The sequence below is a fragment of the Malania oleifera genome, chromosome 7, assembly GCF_029873635.1.
Source record: "Malania oleifera isolate guangnan ecotype guangnan chromosome 7, ASM2987363v1, whole genome shotgun sequence".
NCBI classification, from domain to species: domain Eukaryota; kingdom Viridiplantae; phylum Streptophyta; class Magnoliopsida; order Santalales; family Ximeniaceae; genus Malania; species Malania oleifera.
Genome location: NC_080423.1, coordinates 37,547,790 through 37,565,216, shown reverse-complemented (window position 1 = coordinate 37,565,216; position 17,427 = coordinate 37,547,790). Strand labels below are relative to the sequence as shown.

At 33.8% G+C, this 17,427-nt stretch overlaps 1 protein-coding gene across 8 annotated transcripts; it reads right to left on the bottom strand.

Annotated features, from left to right (window-relative positions):
• Positions 1-1,544: 1,544 nt before the first annotated feature.
• On the bottom strand, positions 1,545-13,512 carry LOC131160153 (pentatricopeptide repeat-containing protein At1g52620-like). Of its 8 annotated transcripts, none has more exons than XR_009137945.1 (3): positions 12,681-13,512; positions 3,235-3,351; positions 1,545-2,603 (listed from the first exon to the last, which is right to left on the bottom strand). XR_009137945.1 is itself a non-coding variant. In XM_058115522.1 (2 exons), the coding sequence occupies exon 1, from the start codon at positions 13,448-13,450 to the stop codon at positions 12,686-12,688; it is 765 nt and encodes a 254-aa protein (XP_057971505.1). In that variant the 5' UTR covers positions 13,451-13,512; the 3' UTR covers positions 1,545-2,603; positions 12,681-12,685. The 8 variants fall into 8 exon arrangements, 4 of the variants coding, with proteins under 4 accessions (XP_057971505.1, XP_057971506.1, XP_057971502.1 ...); XR_009137944.1 differs by having other exon boundaries at positions 1,545-2,571; XR_009137943.1 differs by having other exon boundaries at positions 3,235-3,356; positions 12,681-13,511.
• Between the last annotated feature and the right edge of the window lie 3,915 nt (positions 13,513-17,427).

Here is a 17,427-nt window from a genome sequence, read left to right as displayed (position 1 = left end):
AACACATGAAAGATAAGTGCATCATATGATAATGAAAATGAAATGACTTATGATAAGGAAAATGAAAGGTCTTATCTAAAATAAAAAGTCTTATCTATGGATTAACTAATGTGAGATATAATGGCTAGCAGTTGAAGAGTTTCCTATGGATCTATATATATTGCTATTGTTATGAGGAGTAGTATGATGGTTAAGATATTCTGAAAAGTAATAGAATATATTAAAAGTAAGGTATATAGGAATTGTCCTCTCTTTGCTTTAACTCTCTGTTCATTAGTCATATTTCCATAAATCTGGTGGAGTACGGAAAGAGATCGAGATGAAGGGAGAGAAATGATTTCTATGGTTTCTACAAGCGTTCTTATTAGTTTGTATTCGCCATGAACAATCTCGGTATGTATATTTTATATTTTCCGCATTATAGATTATACACGTATGTGACGATCATGATAATGAAAATCCTATATTTATCTAATAGCAACATTTAGATTTCTTACACACTCTTCCATGGAAAAAAAAAAACAAAAATGTTGATTAATATTTTTGTTAGACTACCACTTTACTTTAAAAGTTTAAATTATTAGGTTGTGACTCAACAATATTAAGCTTTTAATACTCAACTACATGTGTAGCCTGAGTATTTTCGCACATGCAACCCAACAATACGTAAAAAGATTTAAAAAAATGATAAATACCCATTATAGGGGATAAAATTATTTTTTAAACACTACACGATAAAGTTAGATTAAACTGCTAGGTTGTGATCCAATAATATACATTAAGCTTTAATAATATTTTACAACACTAAATTATAAAACTTAATTGTATATCTTTAGATATTATTTTTTTTTTTTTTAAATAAATGACCATCAACATGAACAATAGAACGTGAAAAAGAATAATATGGCCACAACTATAGAAGGGAGTGAAATAGAACAATGGGTAGAAGACGAAAAGAGTCACATTTCAAAAGTAACCGATCCTTTTAAACCACTTAACAAAATTTATTTTTTATAAAAAATTTAATAATAAGTATTGAATTAAAAAAGTATTGAAGTGCTATTTGATTATATATAAAAAAGTACTAATTATAAATACTTATGATATAAGTAGTGTTTTGATATTCATTTTATCGTAATTACTATTTGAAATATAATATTATATTTCAATTTATAATTAGCATATTATAATACATAACAATACAATATATAATCGTAAAAATATGTTAACATTTATAATATTTTCTAATTAACAAATGTATTGATATTTCCAAATAAAAATTTTATTTAAAAATTTAAGTATTGTGTAATTAACAACTTAATTAACTCTTTAAAATAAAATTTTATAATTAATATTTGTAACTAACATTATTAATCTTTTCTGATCATCAAATTAATCAATATTTATATATATGTTAATTAACAATGCTAATTGACGTTTTAATATTTATTAGTCAACAAATTACTCAACACTATGAAATAATTTTAATTATAATTTAAATATTTTCTAACAAACTAATTACATTTTAAAATAACATTTTATCATTTTTACTTCAAATTTGTAATTGAACATTTTAAATTAACAAATATTAATTAACATTTGTGTTCACTAATTGACATTTTTAATAGTCCAATAAAAAAATTAATTTAAGACTTTAATTAACATCTTTGATTAACAATTATAATTTAATTTTTTTATTAATCAAAATGTTAATTGGTCAATGAATATTCTTTTTCTTCCTCCGTCCTCCATCCTAATTCTTCCTGTGCCCTCTACCTGTTCCTCCACCAACCTCGCTCGACTCACTATCCTCGTTGCCTCTCGCTTCAAAGCTTTCAAATCTCCATGACCCTCCCTCCGCCGTTGATGGCGGGATCTCATTAGTGATGGAGCTGGTCGCCAGTAGATATGTGATTTAGCTCGTTTATCCTTGACTAACATTGAGAAGAACATACTTGTTTTGGTCCCCAAACTGTAGCCATCTCACTCTGGCCTTTTTGTTTCAATAATTCCTCTTCAGTTCTCAGCAATGTTAATAGATTCTCCATTCTTAATCTTACATTTGCAGTGCCCGGGGTTTAATGATAACATTTCACGCTAATGCTTTCAGCAGCGCTTCTCTAGCAACAGAGATCTTCTCACTTGAGTTTGCAAAATGCTGCAAACGAAATTCTTTCTCTAAAAACTGTGAGTAGCTGTAGTTTTTGACAGAGTATGTGTACTATTTACGATTACTTTCCAAGAATCAGCAAGTACATGAAAATCCAACCGTGTAGAAATCTGAAAGAGGTTCTGGGTCTGAACTCCTTTGAAACTATTACAATTTTAAGAATGGCAAGGCTGTGGTCTGACAGTCTTGGGGATAAGAATTCAGAAGTCAGGCTGGAGAAGGAAAGGGAGGAGATGAAGTTTCCTAGCTATGGAAAAGCATTCTTCTCTCTTGTTTGCCCATGTGAACAGTACCGGATCAATAGAGGGAATATCTTCATTCTTCAAGCTCTGCCTTGTGGTCCTAGGTGGATAAACAGTGTCATGGTTGGCAGGTGGAGTGCGGTCACGGTCACGACAAATCTGCTCAAGAGAAGGAAAGACAATAGTGCCAGCTGAGAGGGAGCGGAGAGAAAGAAGAAAACAAATTAATGTCCGAGAATTCTTAAAATTTTAGCATTTACTCTCTACAACTAGTAGGAAACAAATAATCTCGAACTACTTATCAAAAAATAATCATTTTTCTATTAATAAATAATTTGAGAAAATATTAATTAAAATAAGCACTTATTTAAGAATAAACCAAGCACAGTTTATTGAAACTACTACTCCTCGGGGGTTCTAGAGCATCAAGCTCCCCCTTGCAGACGGAGATCTTCCAAAATAAACGAAGCACAGTTTATTGAAACAACCTACCTAAATTAAGTACTTTCATAGTTTGTGCTAATTTACTAACTTGTTCCAAACGGGAGTTTAATAGAATACAATTAGAAGAAAGCTCAAGTCATGTTTAAAAATGTGTTAAAAATAGGCAAAGAATAAATAAATAATAGTTCTTATGTATACTTTCACATGTAACATAATGAAACACTTCTAGTAGGTATTAGGATTTCCTTTTTCGCATTCTATTCAAATTACAAACTTAATATCCATGCGGCTAACAGTTATCAACAGTGTATTGCACCGAACATGCAGTAAAGTCCACGAGCAAATACAAAATAATAATAATAAAAATCATCATTTTACCAAACCAGGTGATCCGCCAGTCCAACCACGTTCAACTGAAAGTAATCAACAGGCCATTCCAGTAAATGTCTCAGAACCGAAAGTAAGAGAAGTCGACCTTGACTCAAGCAACCCGATCTGACCTATAGCATAATCCAGTATAAATTGGGGTACGAGGCCAGTCAACTTGACGTTGCTTATAAATGAAAAATTGCAAGCTTAGATTCAACAAACCCAGGACAGGAGATAACACATCAGTGGTTTATCACTACACCACTTGCCCTTGTCATTTTAGTAATGCAGTAAATAATATATGCAGTAACAAGAAATGCACTTGACTAAATAATTAGATAATTATTAAATAATAATATAAATTCTAAGAATTTTTTACAAGAAAAAAAAAAAGAGAAAAAGAAACGCAGTGCAAATTTTATTTCGGTTGCTGTTAGCAATTGTTTTTGGCTTTAATAGGTTTAAGTTGGCAATTTTAATCAACTTCCTTGTAATATTTGTGAGATTGGTGTTATAAACTTTTATAATATAGATATATACATAATATATATAATTCTGCCATGCTAACATAACTAGTCTGACTCACCCTACATGGATCCTACATAGAGGTCAAAGGTCACCACTCTACATTGTTCTCAAGAATTTAGCATCAACACTAACGAAAACTTGCTAGAAGCATGGATACCAGTTCTCAAATTCAGTCCGAATTTTCCCTCTGTTGAGCATGTGGCAGAGAGAGAAAAATTCACAAAAATTTGCTTCATATCATTAGTCATCAGAAAACCCTTGTCAGAGCTAAAGAAATACAGGGAATGAACAATGCAATTCATTCATCCCATGTTTGGGAGAGGGCTTGAATCTGGATTTCTATGGACTTGGACAAAATGCAATACAACATTATATTGAATTTTGTCTAAACCGCACAAGATCTAAACTCAAAACTTGAAAAACATTCTCAGTGTTAATGACAGGAAGTGATAGAAGATTAGAGGCTAATATTTCATAGATAATTCAGGGGCATGCATGTGCTTCAGCATAAACAACCACATATTTGTCTATAATGTGCTCGACAGGACTCATGAATATGACATGAACTCATTTCACATATGCATACTCAAAACTTTAACAAAATAAAAACCACTATTAGTATTTCCTCATTGGAAAGTACTGGCAATAACAAACAACCGTCATTTAGATTAAAAAAGATGTATGGCAGCATAAACTTTACAGCAAACAAAGGGAATAAAATGAAGAAACCCTGCCTAGCAAAGATTATTATTATACATTTCAGCAAAATTTCTTAAGAACCATAGATGGATCATGCAACAGATTAAGAGGAAAAAGTTGGACCCATCATAAAATGTTTATGAATGAACCAATGCTCAAAATTTCAATTTGATTACAAATAATCAAATCATCTCAAACTCACATACGAGCACAAGACTGCAAACATAATTTACATATCCATATTTATGCTCTCTCGATTTCCCTTTGACCAAAGGGGAGATCCATCCCACATACATAAACATCCATGCTTCCTTTAAACTAGGAATTTTTTTTAATTTTGAAATTTAGAATTTATAATAAATTGTTTTATTTTTCCAGTTGCTGTTGTCTTGTGCCTAAAATTAGCTTCCCTGGCTACTGTCCTTTTGATTAAAAAAAAATAGTAATAATTCTTGGGAAATTTTCCATCTAATTAGTATAGGTTAGGAAAAAAACAAAATTAGTTGTCATGTTGCCTTGTGCATTTTTTAGCTTTGAATAAGAGTAAAAAAAAAAAAAAAGCCTAGAAAATTATAGAGGTTCGTCGATGAAAATTTGGTTGCATACATTAACATAATATTGGCCTTAGCTACTACAAGGTAGGGAGCTCGAGTCAATTTCATCTCCAAGGTTAAATTTAGGAATAGTTATTCCCTATCTATTTCATATTGTGGCTTAGTGAAACATTTGCATTGTCGTTTACTTTATGATGGAAACATATTCTTTTGTAAGTTACTAAATCACTATACTATAATCATTCTATGGTTAGGAAGAGACATTGAACTAAACATAATCTTATTTTCTCAATTAAATGAGTTTTATCCATGCTTAGAGCACATAATTGAAGTACACACTGAGAATATTTATAAATTAGGCTATTTAGGTGGCATAATTGAGAATTAGTAACATTTAAAGAAAAAAACAGTTTTCGTGCGTCGGCCAAAAAAATAAAATGCAGGCGTTGTGCTTTCGAAAATTTCATAAACTTCCTAGAAATTTGATTGAGGGACACTTATACCTCCTCCACTAATTTACCATCAACTAGCCAAATGAAATTTCGAAAAATTGACTATTTTATCCTTAACATGCATGAAATGGTGTAAATATTGTTCAAAAATTTAAACGCTATGTAGTCCCTCCCTAAACAAGTGCAAACTCCATTATTGAGGATATATTTCTTTCAAACATAAATAAAATAAAATAAAAAAGAAGTCAATCCCCCCCCTCCCCCCCAAAAGTCACTTTCTTTCAAATATCCACGAAAAACATTGTAATTTCCTTGAAAAAGTGCAAGCTGCATCATTGAGGTCAATGTTACCTAAAACGTGGATTGTTCCTATTTGTAGAACGGAAATAGGATCACAGTAGCACATGCTTTAAAGTATGAAATGTTGGGCGATATACTTATATAGGTGCAAAATTTGTAATGACACTCGTATATTTTGGGAGGATGTTGAGGTGTTTCTGAATCTAGAGGACATCTTCTTTGTGAAAGAGATTAATAAATATAGCAAATATTGCAATGCAATGACTCCGAACTTGTTAAGAAAATGTTATGGGGAAAATATTGAACTAAAACTTTGGATCATTATGTTTAGCATTTCGGAACAAAAATGTACCACAAAATGTTCGTACCAATTTGTGGATAGGCAATAGCTTGAGTGCTAGCATTTTCTAGTAATTATGATTTGGATGAATTTCTAATGTAATTATGTCATTTCACATGTGCCAAGGGCCAAAGAGACCACGATAATCAATTTTTTAAAACTTTATTTTGACTAAAATTGACAAAGATGGTATAAGTTTCCCAAAAACAAACATCTAAATAGACATGAGATTTTTAAAACAATAGGAAAGTTGGCATCCTTTTTTCCCTTTCTTTTTTTTTTCTTGTGATTAGCAAAGAGTAAATAATATTAGCAAAGCATCAAGGGGATGCCAACCCATGGTACAAAACATCAACCACTCTGTAGAGTGTCGCACACATCAAGGTTTACATAATGATCATTAAAAATTTTCTCAATAAGCCAGCTGGAGACAACAACAATCCATTAGTCTTTACAAGTCTGAAGCAAAGAAATTGAATCTTTAAATGCTCTCTTATTTCTTTCTTTCCAAGCACACCAAAAGATGGTGAGAGGGATGAGGTTCAAAGCATTTCACTTCTCCTTGGTAGTTCTGATGCCTTTCTAAGCTCAAATCTCTCCTCAAACTGAATTTTCCGTAACTCATTACTATCTAGTCAAGGAAAGAGCCAAACTTCACAAGTTCCTTGTCCAATGGCAGTGGAGAAGAATGTGGTTTGATTTTGCATAAGCTATGCAAAGAAAATACTTATTTGTGATTGTAAACCCTCTTTTTTGCAAATTTTCAAGGTTAAAATATTTCTATGTGCGGACTCCCAAACAAAAGGCAACCTTTGAAGGAGTTGTCCTCCAATGCTAATACAAGGGGAGTTGTCACAAAGAGTTCCCAACAATGAAAGCTTCTTGTAAAAAAGATTTAACTATGAAAACACCATTTTGTGCAAAGCCCATTTTGGTTCGTTGTGGATCTTTTGGTAACAAAATTTTATAGATAAATCTATGTAAAAGTCAAAGAGCACATAAAGGTCCCAATCTACCACTTTCCTCGTAGAAGAAATATTTCATAAAATTTCTTGATCAAGTGATTTAGAGATGGTGACTGATCATAGAGCCACCATACTTCCTCTTATTGTTTTGAATTGGTTTTGTTTTTGACTTTGTATTTGTAATTTGAATTTTGTATATTTCTATTTCATTGTATTTAGGAGTTAGTTTAGGCAAACTTGTTATTTGAATCTTTATGTTTCATTGAATCTAGGAGTTACTTTAGGTAGAGTTGTTGTATTTGAATTTCCTTGTAGTCTATAAATACTAATCAATGAAAAGCCATCTCTGTGGCCTTTATTTCCTTTCCTATCTTCTATGTTTCTCTCATTATGGTATCAAAGCAATTTAAAATTTAAAACTGCTATTACTATTCTTCTTTAAGCCACCACAGTCATGACTACAGACAATCAATCAAATTCTTCAATCTCCCAACCTACAATTCACAGCACCAACGAGCCAAACAATACCTTAATCACCATCAATATCTCAGCTCAGGCCCCACTCAAACTCACCAACAACAATTACATCTCATGGAAGCTTCAATTTCGCACCCTCTTTATCAGATATGATCTCCTAGGATATGTAGATGGATCAAAACCATGTTCACCAGCCACTGTTACTACAAACAACAGTACTACACCATATCCTACTCACATCATATGGGTTCGACATAAATGCTCTTGTTGGATCTCTTTCTCCCACTATCATTCCTTTCATTGCTCGAGCCAATACATCGCAGGAAGCATGGACAATTTTGGAAAACACGTATGCCAAGCAATCACGAGGACGCATTAAGTAGGTAAAAAGCCACCTTAAAAATCTAACCAAAAGCTCTCAAAGTGTTACAGATTTCCTACAAATAGTGAAAGCTCATGTTGATGAGCTTGTGATTCTTGGAGCACCCATGGAAGAAGATGATCTCACAGAGAAAATCCTTGATGGTGTTGTTGATGAGTACAAAGAACTTGTTCGTGTAGTCCAAGCCAAAGACACTACGATCACTTTTGACGAGCTTCATGAAAAAATTCTGAATTTTGAAGAAACTCGCTCTAGAACAAAATCTAAACCTGCTCACTTTTCGGCATTGGCAAATCCTGCAAATCGAACCAACAATGGCTAGCGTCCTTCAAACATCTTAGGGAACAACAACAACAACAATTGGCGTCCTTCACGATTCTCTGTAAATAGCAGCACAGGCTGGCGCCCGTCCCCAAACTTCAATAATCACTCCCTCGCATTCGCTAATGCCGGGCCAAACTTTAGTCGAAATGATCGACCTCCTCGTCCTTATATTGGCCACTGCCAAATTTGTGGGATTCAAGGACATACAGCCAAGAAGTGTCCATCCTTTCACCTTGTTTCCATTCAACCATCCACCACCACAAGTGCTCCAATGACCAACTCTCCAACACCATGGCAGCCTCGAGCACACCTTGCTACGAACACTTCTTCCAACACTCCAACATGGCTACTAGACAGTGGTGCTTCTCATCATGTCACTGCAGACTTGAGCAATCTATCCCTTCATGCGCCTTACATAGGTTCTAACGACATCATGATCGGCGATGGCACGGGTCTCCCCATCAATCACACTGGTTCCACTTCTCTTAACACTCCTTGCACCTCTTTTCAATTAAATAATGTTCTTTGTGTACCTAACATGAAGAAAAACTTAATCTCCATTTCAAAATTTTGTCTCTTAAATAATGTGTCCATTGAATTTTCACCCTCTTCTTTTCTTGTGAAGGAACTTCGCATGTGGGCAACTCTTTTGAAATTCCAAACAAAGGATGGGGTGTATGAATGGCCATCCTCTTCTCCAATAAATTCTCCTCTGTTAGCATTTTCTAGTGTCAAGACAACTTCCTTTGAGTGGCATCATAGATTAGGTCATCCAGCATCTCCTGTTTTAAATCACATTCTTTCTCATTATCAATTAGACTCATCCACATCATTGTCTTCCAATTTTTTATGTAATGCATGTCACTACAATAAAAGTCACAAACTTTCCTTTTCTAATTCTTCCCTTGTGTCTTCTCAACCACTTCAAATAATTTTCTCTGATGTATGGACTTCGCCTATTTTATCACATGATGGTTTTAAATATTATGTCATCTTTGTTGATCACTTCACCAAATACATCTAGTTTTATCCACTTAAGCACAAATCTAAAGTCAAATATATTTTTATAAGATTTAAAGCTATTGTTGAAAAACACTTCACACATAAAATTTGCACACTTTATTCGGATAATGGTGGTGAATACTTAGCTTTAACCAACTTTTCTGCTACCAATGGAATCTCTCATCTCACTACTCCACCACACACTCATGAAAATAATGGCTACTCTGAAAGAAGACACCGTCACATTGTTAAAACAAGTTTATCCCTACTCTCCCATGCCTCAATACCTTTAACCTTTTGGCCTCAATCCTCTGCTACTGCAGTTTATCTAATTAATAGAATGCCAACTCCAACACTTAAATCTTTCATCTCCTTTTGGAAAAAATTGTTGGCACTTCTCCAAACTATTCAAAACTTCAGATCGTTGGATGTTTATGCTACCCTTGGCTTCACCCCTATTCCTCTAACAAACTTGATGCTCTCTCTAAACCATGTGTCTTTCTAAGCTACTCTCTTACACAAAGTGCATATCTTTGTTTCCATCCATCCATGTCACAAACATGTCTCTAGGCATGTCAAGTTTGTTGAGTCGGTGTTTCCATTTCACACTATCCACTCACTTTCCTCATCCACAACCTGATATTGTGTCTACCTGGATTCCTCAACTTATCACTTTTCCATTGCCAACAATATCTTCGCCAACAAACATGACCCCATCTGACGTGCAACCTATCAAGCAGCCCCAGTGCGTAGTACCAACACCATCTACTGAACTATTAGCTTCAGCCACAAACACACAACCTTTGCCGTCCAATTCAACCACCACTACACCTTCCCCCAACCCACCACTCTCACACTAACCGCTTCTAATCCCTCTACCTCTCAATCTACTTGCACCAACACAATGATCACAAGAGCCAAAAACAACATTACCAAACCTTTTCAAAAACTAAATCTTTCCACTCAACTATCTCCACCCACTGACATAGAACCCACCACTACAACCCAAGCCCTCAAGGATAAAAAATGGCGTCAGGCCATGTCTGAAGAATATGATGCTCTTGTTCAAAATGGGGCATGGGAGCTAGTAACTCCTTGTTCTAGTCACAATATAGTTGCTTGTAAGTGGAATTTTCACATTAAACGACACTCTGATGGTTCTATTGACAAGTACAAAGCACGTTTTGTAGCTAAAGGATTTCATCAACGTCTTGGTGTTGACTATCATGATACATTTAGCCCTGTGGTCAAGCCAACTTCAGTGCCCCTTGTTCTTAGTCTTGTTGTTAGTCGTAGATGGTATCTCGAACAACTTGATATCAATAATGCGTTTTTACTAGGTCATCTTTTTAAAGATGTCTATATGTCACAGCCACAAGGCTTTGTTGATCCTGATAATCCATCTTATATATGCAAGCTTAAAAAAGCAATTTATGGGGTCAAGCAAGCTCCACGTGTCTGGTACACTGAGCTTCGCAAATTTCTTCTTGCTTCATGTTTTCATAACTCACTAGCTAACACTTCAATATTCATTTTCAAAAATGGTGGTCATCTTATCTATCTCTTGGTTTATGTGAATGATATTATTATAACTGGTGATAATGATGGCTTTGTTCAACAATTTGTGGCTCTAATATTTCAACAATTTTCTTTGAAAGATCTTGGGCAGCTATCTTATTTTCTAGGTGTGGAAGTTTTATCACATCCTCATGGTCTTTTGGGCGCTATATAATGGATCTTCTTGCTCGTACAAAAATGATGGAAGCAAAACCTGTTCTCACACCTCTTCCCACTTCACCACCAATCACTTTGGACTCTGGTTCTCCACTTCTTGATCCATCTGAATATCGTGCCATCGTTGGGAGCTTACAATATCTATTCCTTACTCGGCTGTACATAGCTTTTTCCATCAACAAGTTGTCACAATTCATGCATAAACTAACCTCAGATCATTGGATTCTACTTAAGAGACTTCTTCATTATCTTTGCGGTTCGATTAATGAAGGCATACTCCTTTACCATGAATCACCACAATCTTTACATGCTTTCTTCGGTGCCCAATTAAATGCTTTCTCCAATGCCAATTGGGCTAGGTACATAGATGATTTCACTTCCACTAGTGCATATATTGTTTACCTTGATCGTAATCCAAGTTCCTAGAGTTCCAAGAAGCAGTGCTCTGTTGCCCAATTCAGCACTGAGGCCAAGTATCGATCTGTTGCCAATACTGCCACCGAACTCAATTGGGTGTGCTCTCTCTTGGCTGAAATTGGTGTCTCTTTCATATTCACCTGTGATTTACTGTGATACTATTGGGGCCACTAATCTCTGTTCCAAGCCAGTTTTCAACTCTAGAATGAAGCATGTGGCTATCGACTTCCATTTTATTTGTGATCAAGTCCAATCAAGACGTTTGCATGTTGCTCATGTTTCTAGTAAAGACCAGGTTGCTAATGCTCTGACAAAACCCCTATCTAGGACATCGTTTCTTGCTCTCAAGACCAAGATTGGACTCGCTGCTTGAGCTCCATCTTGAGGGGGCATAATAGAGCCACTGAAACTTTCTCTAATATTGTTTTGATTTTTGACTTTGTATTTGTAATTTGAATTTTGTATATTTCTATTTCATTGTATTTAGGAGTTAGTTTAGGCAGGCTTGTTATTTGAATCTTTTTGCTTCATTGTATCTAGGAGTTAGTTTAGGCAAAGTTGTTGTATTTGAATTTCCTTGTAATCTATAAATACTTATCAATGAAAAGTCATCTATGCGGCCTTTATTTCCTTTCCTACCTTCTATTTTTCTCTCATTATGATAAGGGCATTTTTGTCATATGCCAAGCTGAAGATAGATGGAAAGGCAACTTAAGATTATTTTTCTCACGCCATAAATCATGCCAAAAGCAAAAATTGGCCTATTCCCTACTTGACATTTCACAAATTGAAAAAGATCATCCCATCCTTTCTTGATGAATTGTTGGACCTCTCCATCAACTCTTTCTCAGTCTGTTTTTTGTTCAAAAGCATGAATGATAACTTTCATTAGATTTTCATTGTGATTCACAGCCTAGGTGAATGACTACCTAGGTCTTTTTTTGGAATGAGCTCTTCCTAGGAGTAGATAGGAATTGGTATGACTTTGACTTCCAACAGCTAAACATTTTTGTTTACTGATCGAGCCTCAAATGCTCGATGGGAAGTTAATGAGAAGTCCATGTCAATTTTTCCCTCAAATATGTCAAGAAGAATGGACCTGATTTCTCTATATTTTATTTTCTCCAACTACCCAGATTAAACCAAAATCCTAGATTCGCCCACTAATACGTGTTAAATCAAGAACTGTTAATAAAAGTTAAAGCAGCCAGTGAAGAACTAAATCAAGAACTTAAAAATTTTTTTTAAAAAAAAAAGCAACAAAAAGATCACATAATTTACCTGTTCTAATCCACCCAGCTGGAAATCAACCGGTCCAGCAATTCCAAAACCTTCCCAACGCCCTCACCTCCATCCGCAGCAGACCCAAAAGCCCCTCTCAACTCTTTGGCTTCCCTAATCCTCGCCTCCCTCAATAAACCCCTATACACACGCGTCTGCAGCTCGCTTCTAGGTACCAAATTCGCCGCGAGCATCGAACGGAACACCTTCAGAGCCTCAAGCATCTGCCCGTCTCTACAGATCCCACCAACCAAAAGCCCATAAATCGCGAGATCAGGGGCGCAGGGCGAGTCCGGTCTGGACAACCAATTGAACACTTTGAAGGCCTCTCTGAGCCGGCGATTCTTGAGGTATGAAGAAACGAGCATGCGGGAGACGAGCGGCAGATGGGGATGAGCGGGTGGGTTGTGCTTGAGGCGGTTGAGAAGTGACATGGGGTGGGTCATGTCTGGCTGGGAAGCGAGGCGGGCGATGAGGAGGGAGAGAGAGAGGGATCCGAGAGGTGGATTCGTGAGGAGCGCGGCGTCGACGAGGCGAACTGCTTCTGGAAGGTGGTTTGAATCGCAGAGGCGAGGAATGAGGAGGTTGATCTTTGTGAGTTCTTCATCGCTGAGATCAACCGTGGTCCTTGTCGAAGAAGAAGACGAAGAAGAGTTGGATGAGACGAGATGACGGAAAAGGGGCTTCGTGGGAAGGGAGAGAAGGGACGGAGAGCAGAGGAGCTGAACCTGTTGCAGCGGCTTTCTCAGCTGGACGGGTGAAGCGAACATCTCTCTCACGTCGGCCCGGCGAGCCGTGGGGGAGACCCGCGCCTATAAATTCTTGCAAATACAAATTTATGATTTGAGATGTGCATTCCCAAACAATGACTTAATTTTTTTTAAAACATAAAAAATTTTGGCAATTATTTGGCATCACTTCTATTTTTATTTTCTATATTTGTTATTAATAAAGAAATGGATTATAAAAAAGAATTTATTTTTGTTACTGTTTTTTTTTTTTTTGTTATCCGTTTTTGTAAAGTATTAAAAAGCTAATGGCCTGTTTGGTGTTAGTTATATTTTCGTTTTTATATTGTAACCATTGCTTATGTTATAAGTTTCTGTTTATATCATCAATTTTTAATTGTTATAAAAAAAAATATTAGAAACCAGATTTTATGGTTGCTTATCAAAATTTTATTCAAAATTAACTTTTGTGAATTAATTATACACTTTATATATTTTTTTATTAAAATTAAAATAAAATGACCATGTAAATTAGAATATAATCAAAATTAAAGATTCATAATTCTTTAAAAAGATTTGAAAAAATCATAATTCCATAAAAAATATTTTTCAATAATTATTCACAGTAGAATTGGTTTTGTACTACTAAACAATAAGTTGTGAAATATAATAATTATGCAAAATAATTATGATAATTTCAATTTTTTAATAATATTTTAAATTTATTTTATCTTAGTATTTTAGTTATTTTATTTATATTTTTAGTTGTTATCTAATTCAAATACAAAAAATTAGTAACTATTCAATCAAAATTTTAATCTATTTTAGCTTTAAAAATATTAACTAAATAGGTTTCTAAATTTTTATTTTTGATTTTTTTAAAATTTTTCATTTTCATAAGTTTTGATAGTGATACCAAACAACTACCAAATTATGATTTTAGCGGTTAAGACAACATAATGTCATAATGTTTTAATATTTAAATGACTTATGCATACTAAATCATTTATTCTATTTTATTAAAATAAAAAAAACATACATGTGAATTTGAAACATAAATAAAAAATAACAAAATCTATCAAATTTTGGAAATTTTGAAAAAACAAAACTCATTTTAAAAAAAAAAAATTCCCATTTTTTCTATGGTCAAGTACAAGGGGATGGCTCTTGGAAACTAAAAGGAAGTTTAAAAATACAATAATTAAATAAAAATTATAATTGTTTTTTATTTTTTATTATAATATTTTTATTAATTTTTATTTTATTTTATTATTATTTGATTCGATGATAAAATTGAATACGAGTTCAATTAGGGTTTTGATTTACTTTAATTTAGCAAATGTTAAACGAATATGTTGCTACTTTTCTATTTTTAGTAGTTGTTTGTGGTTTTCGTTTTTAGGTTTTTCCCATAATTTTTGACAATTATGTCGAATGACTGTTAAGACTATGATTGGTTATCTAAAATGTGGTGCACTTAACCACTAAATTACTCAATCTAACAATTTCTTGCAATTATGAGTGAAATTTGCCACATTATGTAGATGGCCTCCTAAAATGAAATTTAAGAGAATCTTAAAGGCTTGAGAATATTTTGCTTCTTTTGAGTTGTGTACAATTTTTGAAGTTATGTATAACATGTATATGATAAGGATGTGCATATTTGCATTTAGCTTAATTTAGTTTTTTTTTTAATACACACCGGGTATTCACGCATCCGTTTTACGGTCCACGTGACTAATCCTGCGCCCCTTGAAGTTGACCCCACAACTCCAAAAGGAGGGTAAATTCAAGAGTCTTTACATGTGAAACATGAGATGACCCCAAAAATGTATATACGAGTAGAGCATAATAATAATAATAAAATAATAAAAATGGTCAATATCAATACATGGGTACTTTTCTGTAGGATCCTTTATTCCATGTTTGATACCTAAAAAAGACCTTACTTTAGCGAGTGCTCAGAGACCATTGCAACTTAGTCGTTCCCTAGAGGTCGGTTTGGTCAAAATGAAATTTCATAAGATAAAGCGGGTATACACTATTTATACACGTAAATAAGTACATATATATAAAATAATATTTTGACTGATATAATTTGTAGAAATATAATAATAATAATAATAATAATAATAATAATATAGGTATCTTACATGGGCCCACATGACCGGGTGGGCCCCACATGAGTCGCGATCTCAAACTTGCTTCGGCATATCAACTGCAGTCTTTATGCACTAATAGTCTTCACGTAATCTATATGTACCTATAAAGAGTTACGAACTAAAGTGTATTTTGATGGTTGAATTGTAGGACATATGTCAACTAATTCTGTTCTACATCAGTGTCCTTGCATACACTTCATAAATAATACAAGTGTTCATTCTCACATCCAGTGCATGTGGAGCCCACAAGATCGTGTGGGACCCATATAAGTCCCGAAGCTGTGTAGGGCACATAAGACAGTGTGAAAACTATTGGAGTTGTGTGAAACCCATATGAGTCTCGAAACTGTGTGGGACCCACAAGACCACAGGGAGCTCGAAGTAATGCGGGGCTCACAAAACTTTGTGAGACCCATATGACGTCTTGGACACGAACTTGTTTCTTCCTTCATAATAAATAATCTATTTAATAGTGACTCTTACTGTGCTCATTTTATCGTTCATACTTTTTCATAAATAATATGTACAGTAAAATAATATCTTCGACTGACATACATTGCAAAAATATATGATAAAATATATATAATTATTATATAATACATTAAGTTGTCTTGTGAGTATTTCCACATTTAGTGCATATGAGTTCATAAAACCGTATGATGACTATTAGGGTTACGTGTGGCCCACATGGGTCTCGAAGTTGTGTAAGGCCCACAAAATCATGTGGAGCCCATATGGGTTTTTGGAATTCGAGCTTTCTCCTTCTTAAAGGATGTAATGATTTCAAAAAAATTAATTAATTAAATTAAAAATTAATTAAATGTGAGTGTCGGCAAACAGTCCCATTTTTTTTATTTCTCTCACATGTAGCCCCATCTCCATCCCATACCTCTCATCCGAAGCTCAGCCCATACTTATTACTTTATTTTAAAAAAATTATAATTTCATTCATCTTCTCACACTTTTATAAATTTCATTTTCTTCCCCAAAATTTTCCTACAAATAGGAAGCTATCAACCTTCATTTTTCACAATATTTTTTCAAAGGAAGAGAAAGATTAGTGAGTGAAAGAATTAATGTTGAAGGGATAATTTTTGTTATAATTAAAATTCTCACTCACCCATTCTTTCAAATCACATTTTTAGAGATATTTGTTGAGACCATCTTAGAAAGCTAAGTAAGGGTAAGTAAATTTTGATTATGTTAGTTATTTTTCATAAAAATTTTTTGAATTTATTTTTACGCATATTTAATTATACCAATTTTATCTTTAATATACTTGCGTTTATTTTTGAGTTAAAAAATGTTCTAAACCCTTTAGGTATTTTACAGCATTAATTTCAATTCAAGAAAATATTTTTAATATGAAAATCGTGTGGCATAAGTTTATTTCTACGTTACGTATTTCATGAAAATGTGAATAAAGATGACATGAGTTTATTTTTATGTTGCGTATTTCATGAAAATATGAGCAAAAAATGAGATTTTCATGATATTATTTTAATTACATAAATTATATAATAAAATGTTTTCAAAACCTCTTATGATTCAGAGGATACAGAAAATTATGAATGCTTCGTTTACAGAGTGGTTATATATGATAGTGAATTTCTCCTGAGTATACACCTGGTTCTAGGTCAGCACTTAATAGGAGAAATATAACTTAATAATGATGTACGTTGATTTAGTTTGGTTAGCCAACTAACCAGTTAAGTCCAGTATTCGGACCGTACAACGTAGTCATGGGGATAAACATGACTTATGATTAATAGGCTTAAGAGAGGTTTTTACAGTGTATGTATATACATATTTAATTACGTGTACAAAACTATTGATGATTTAAAGGAAAAATATATG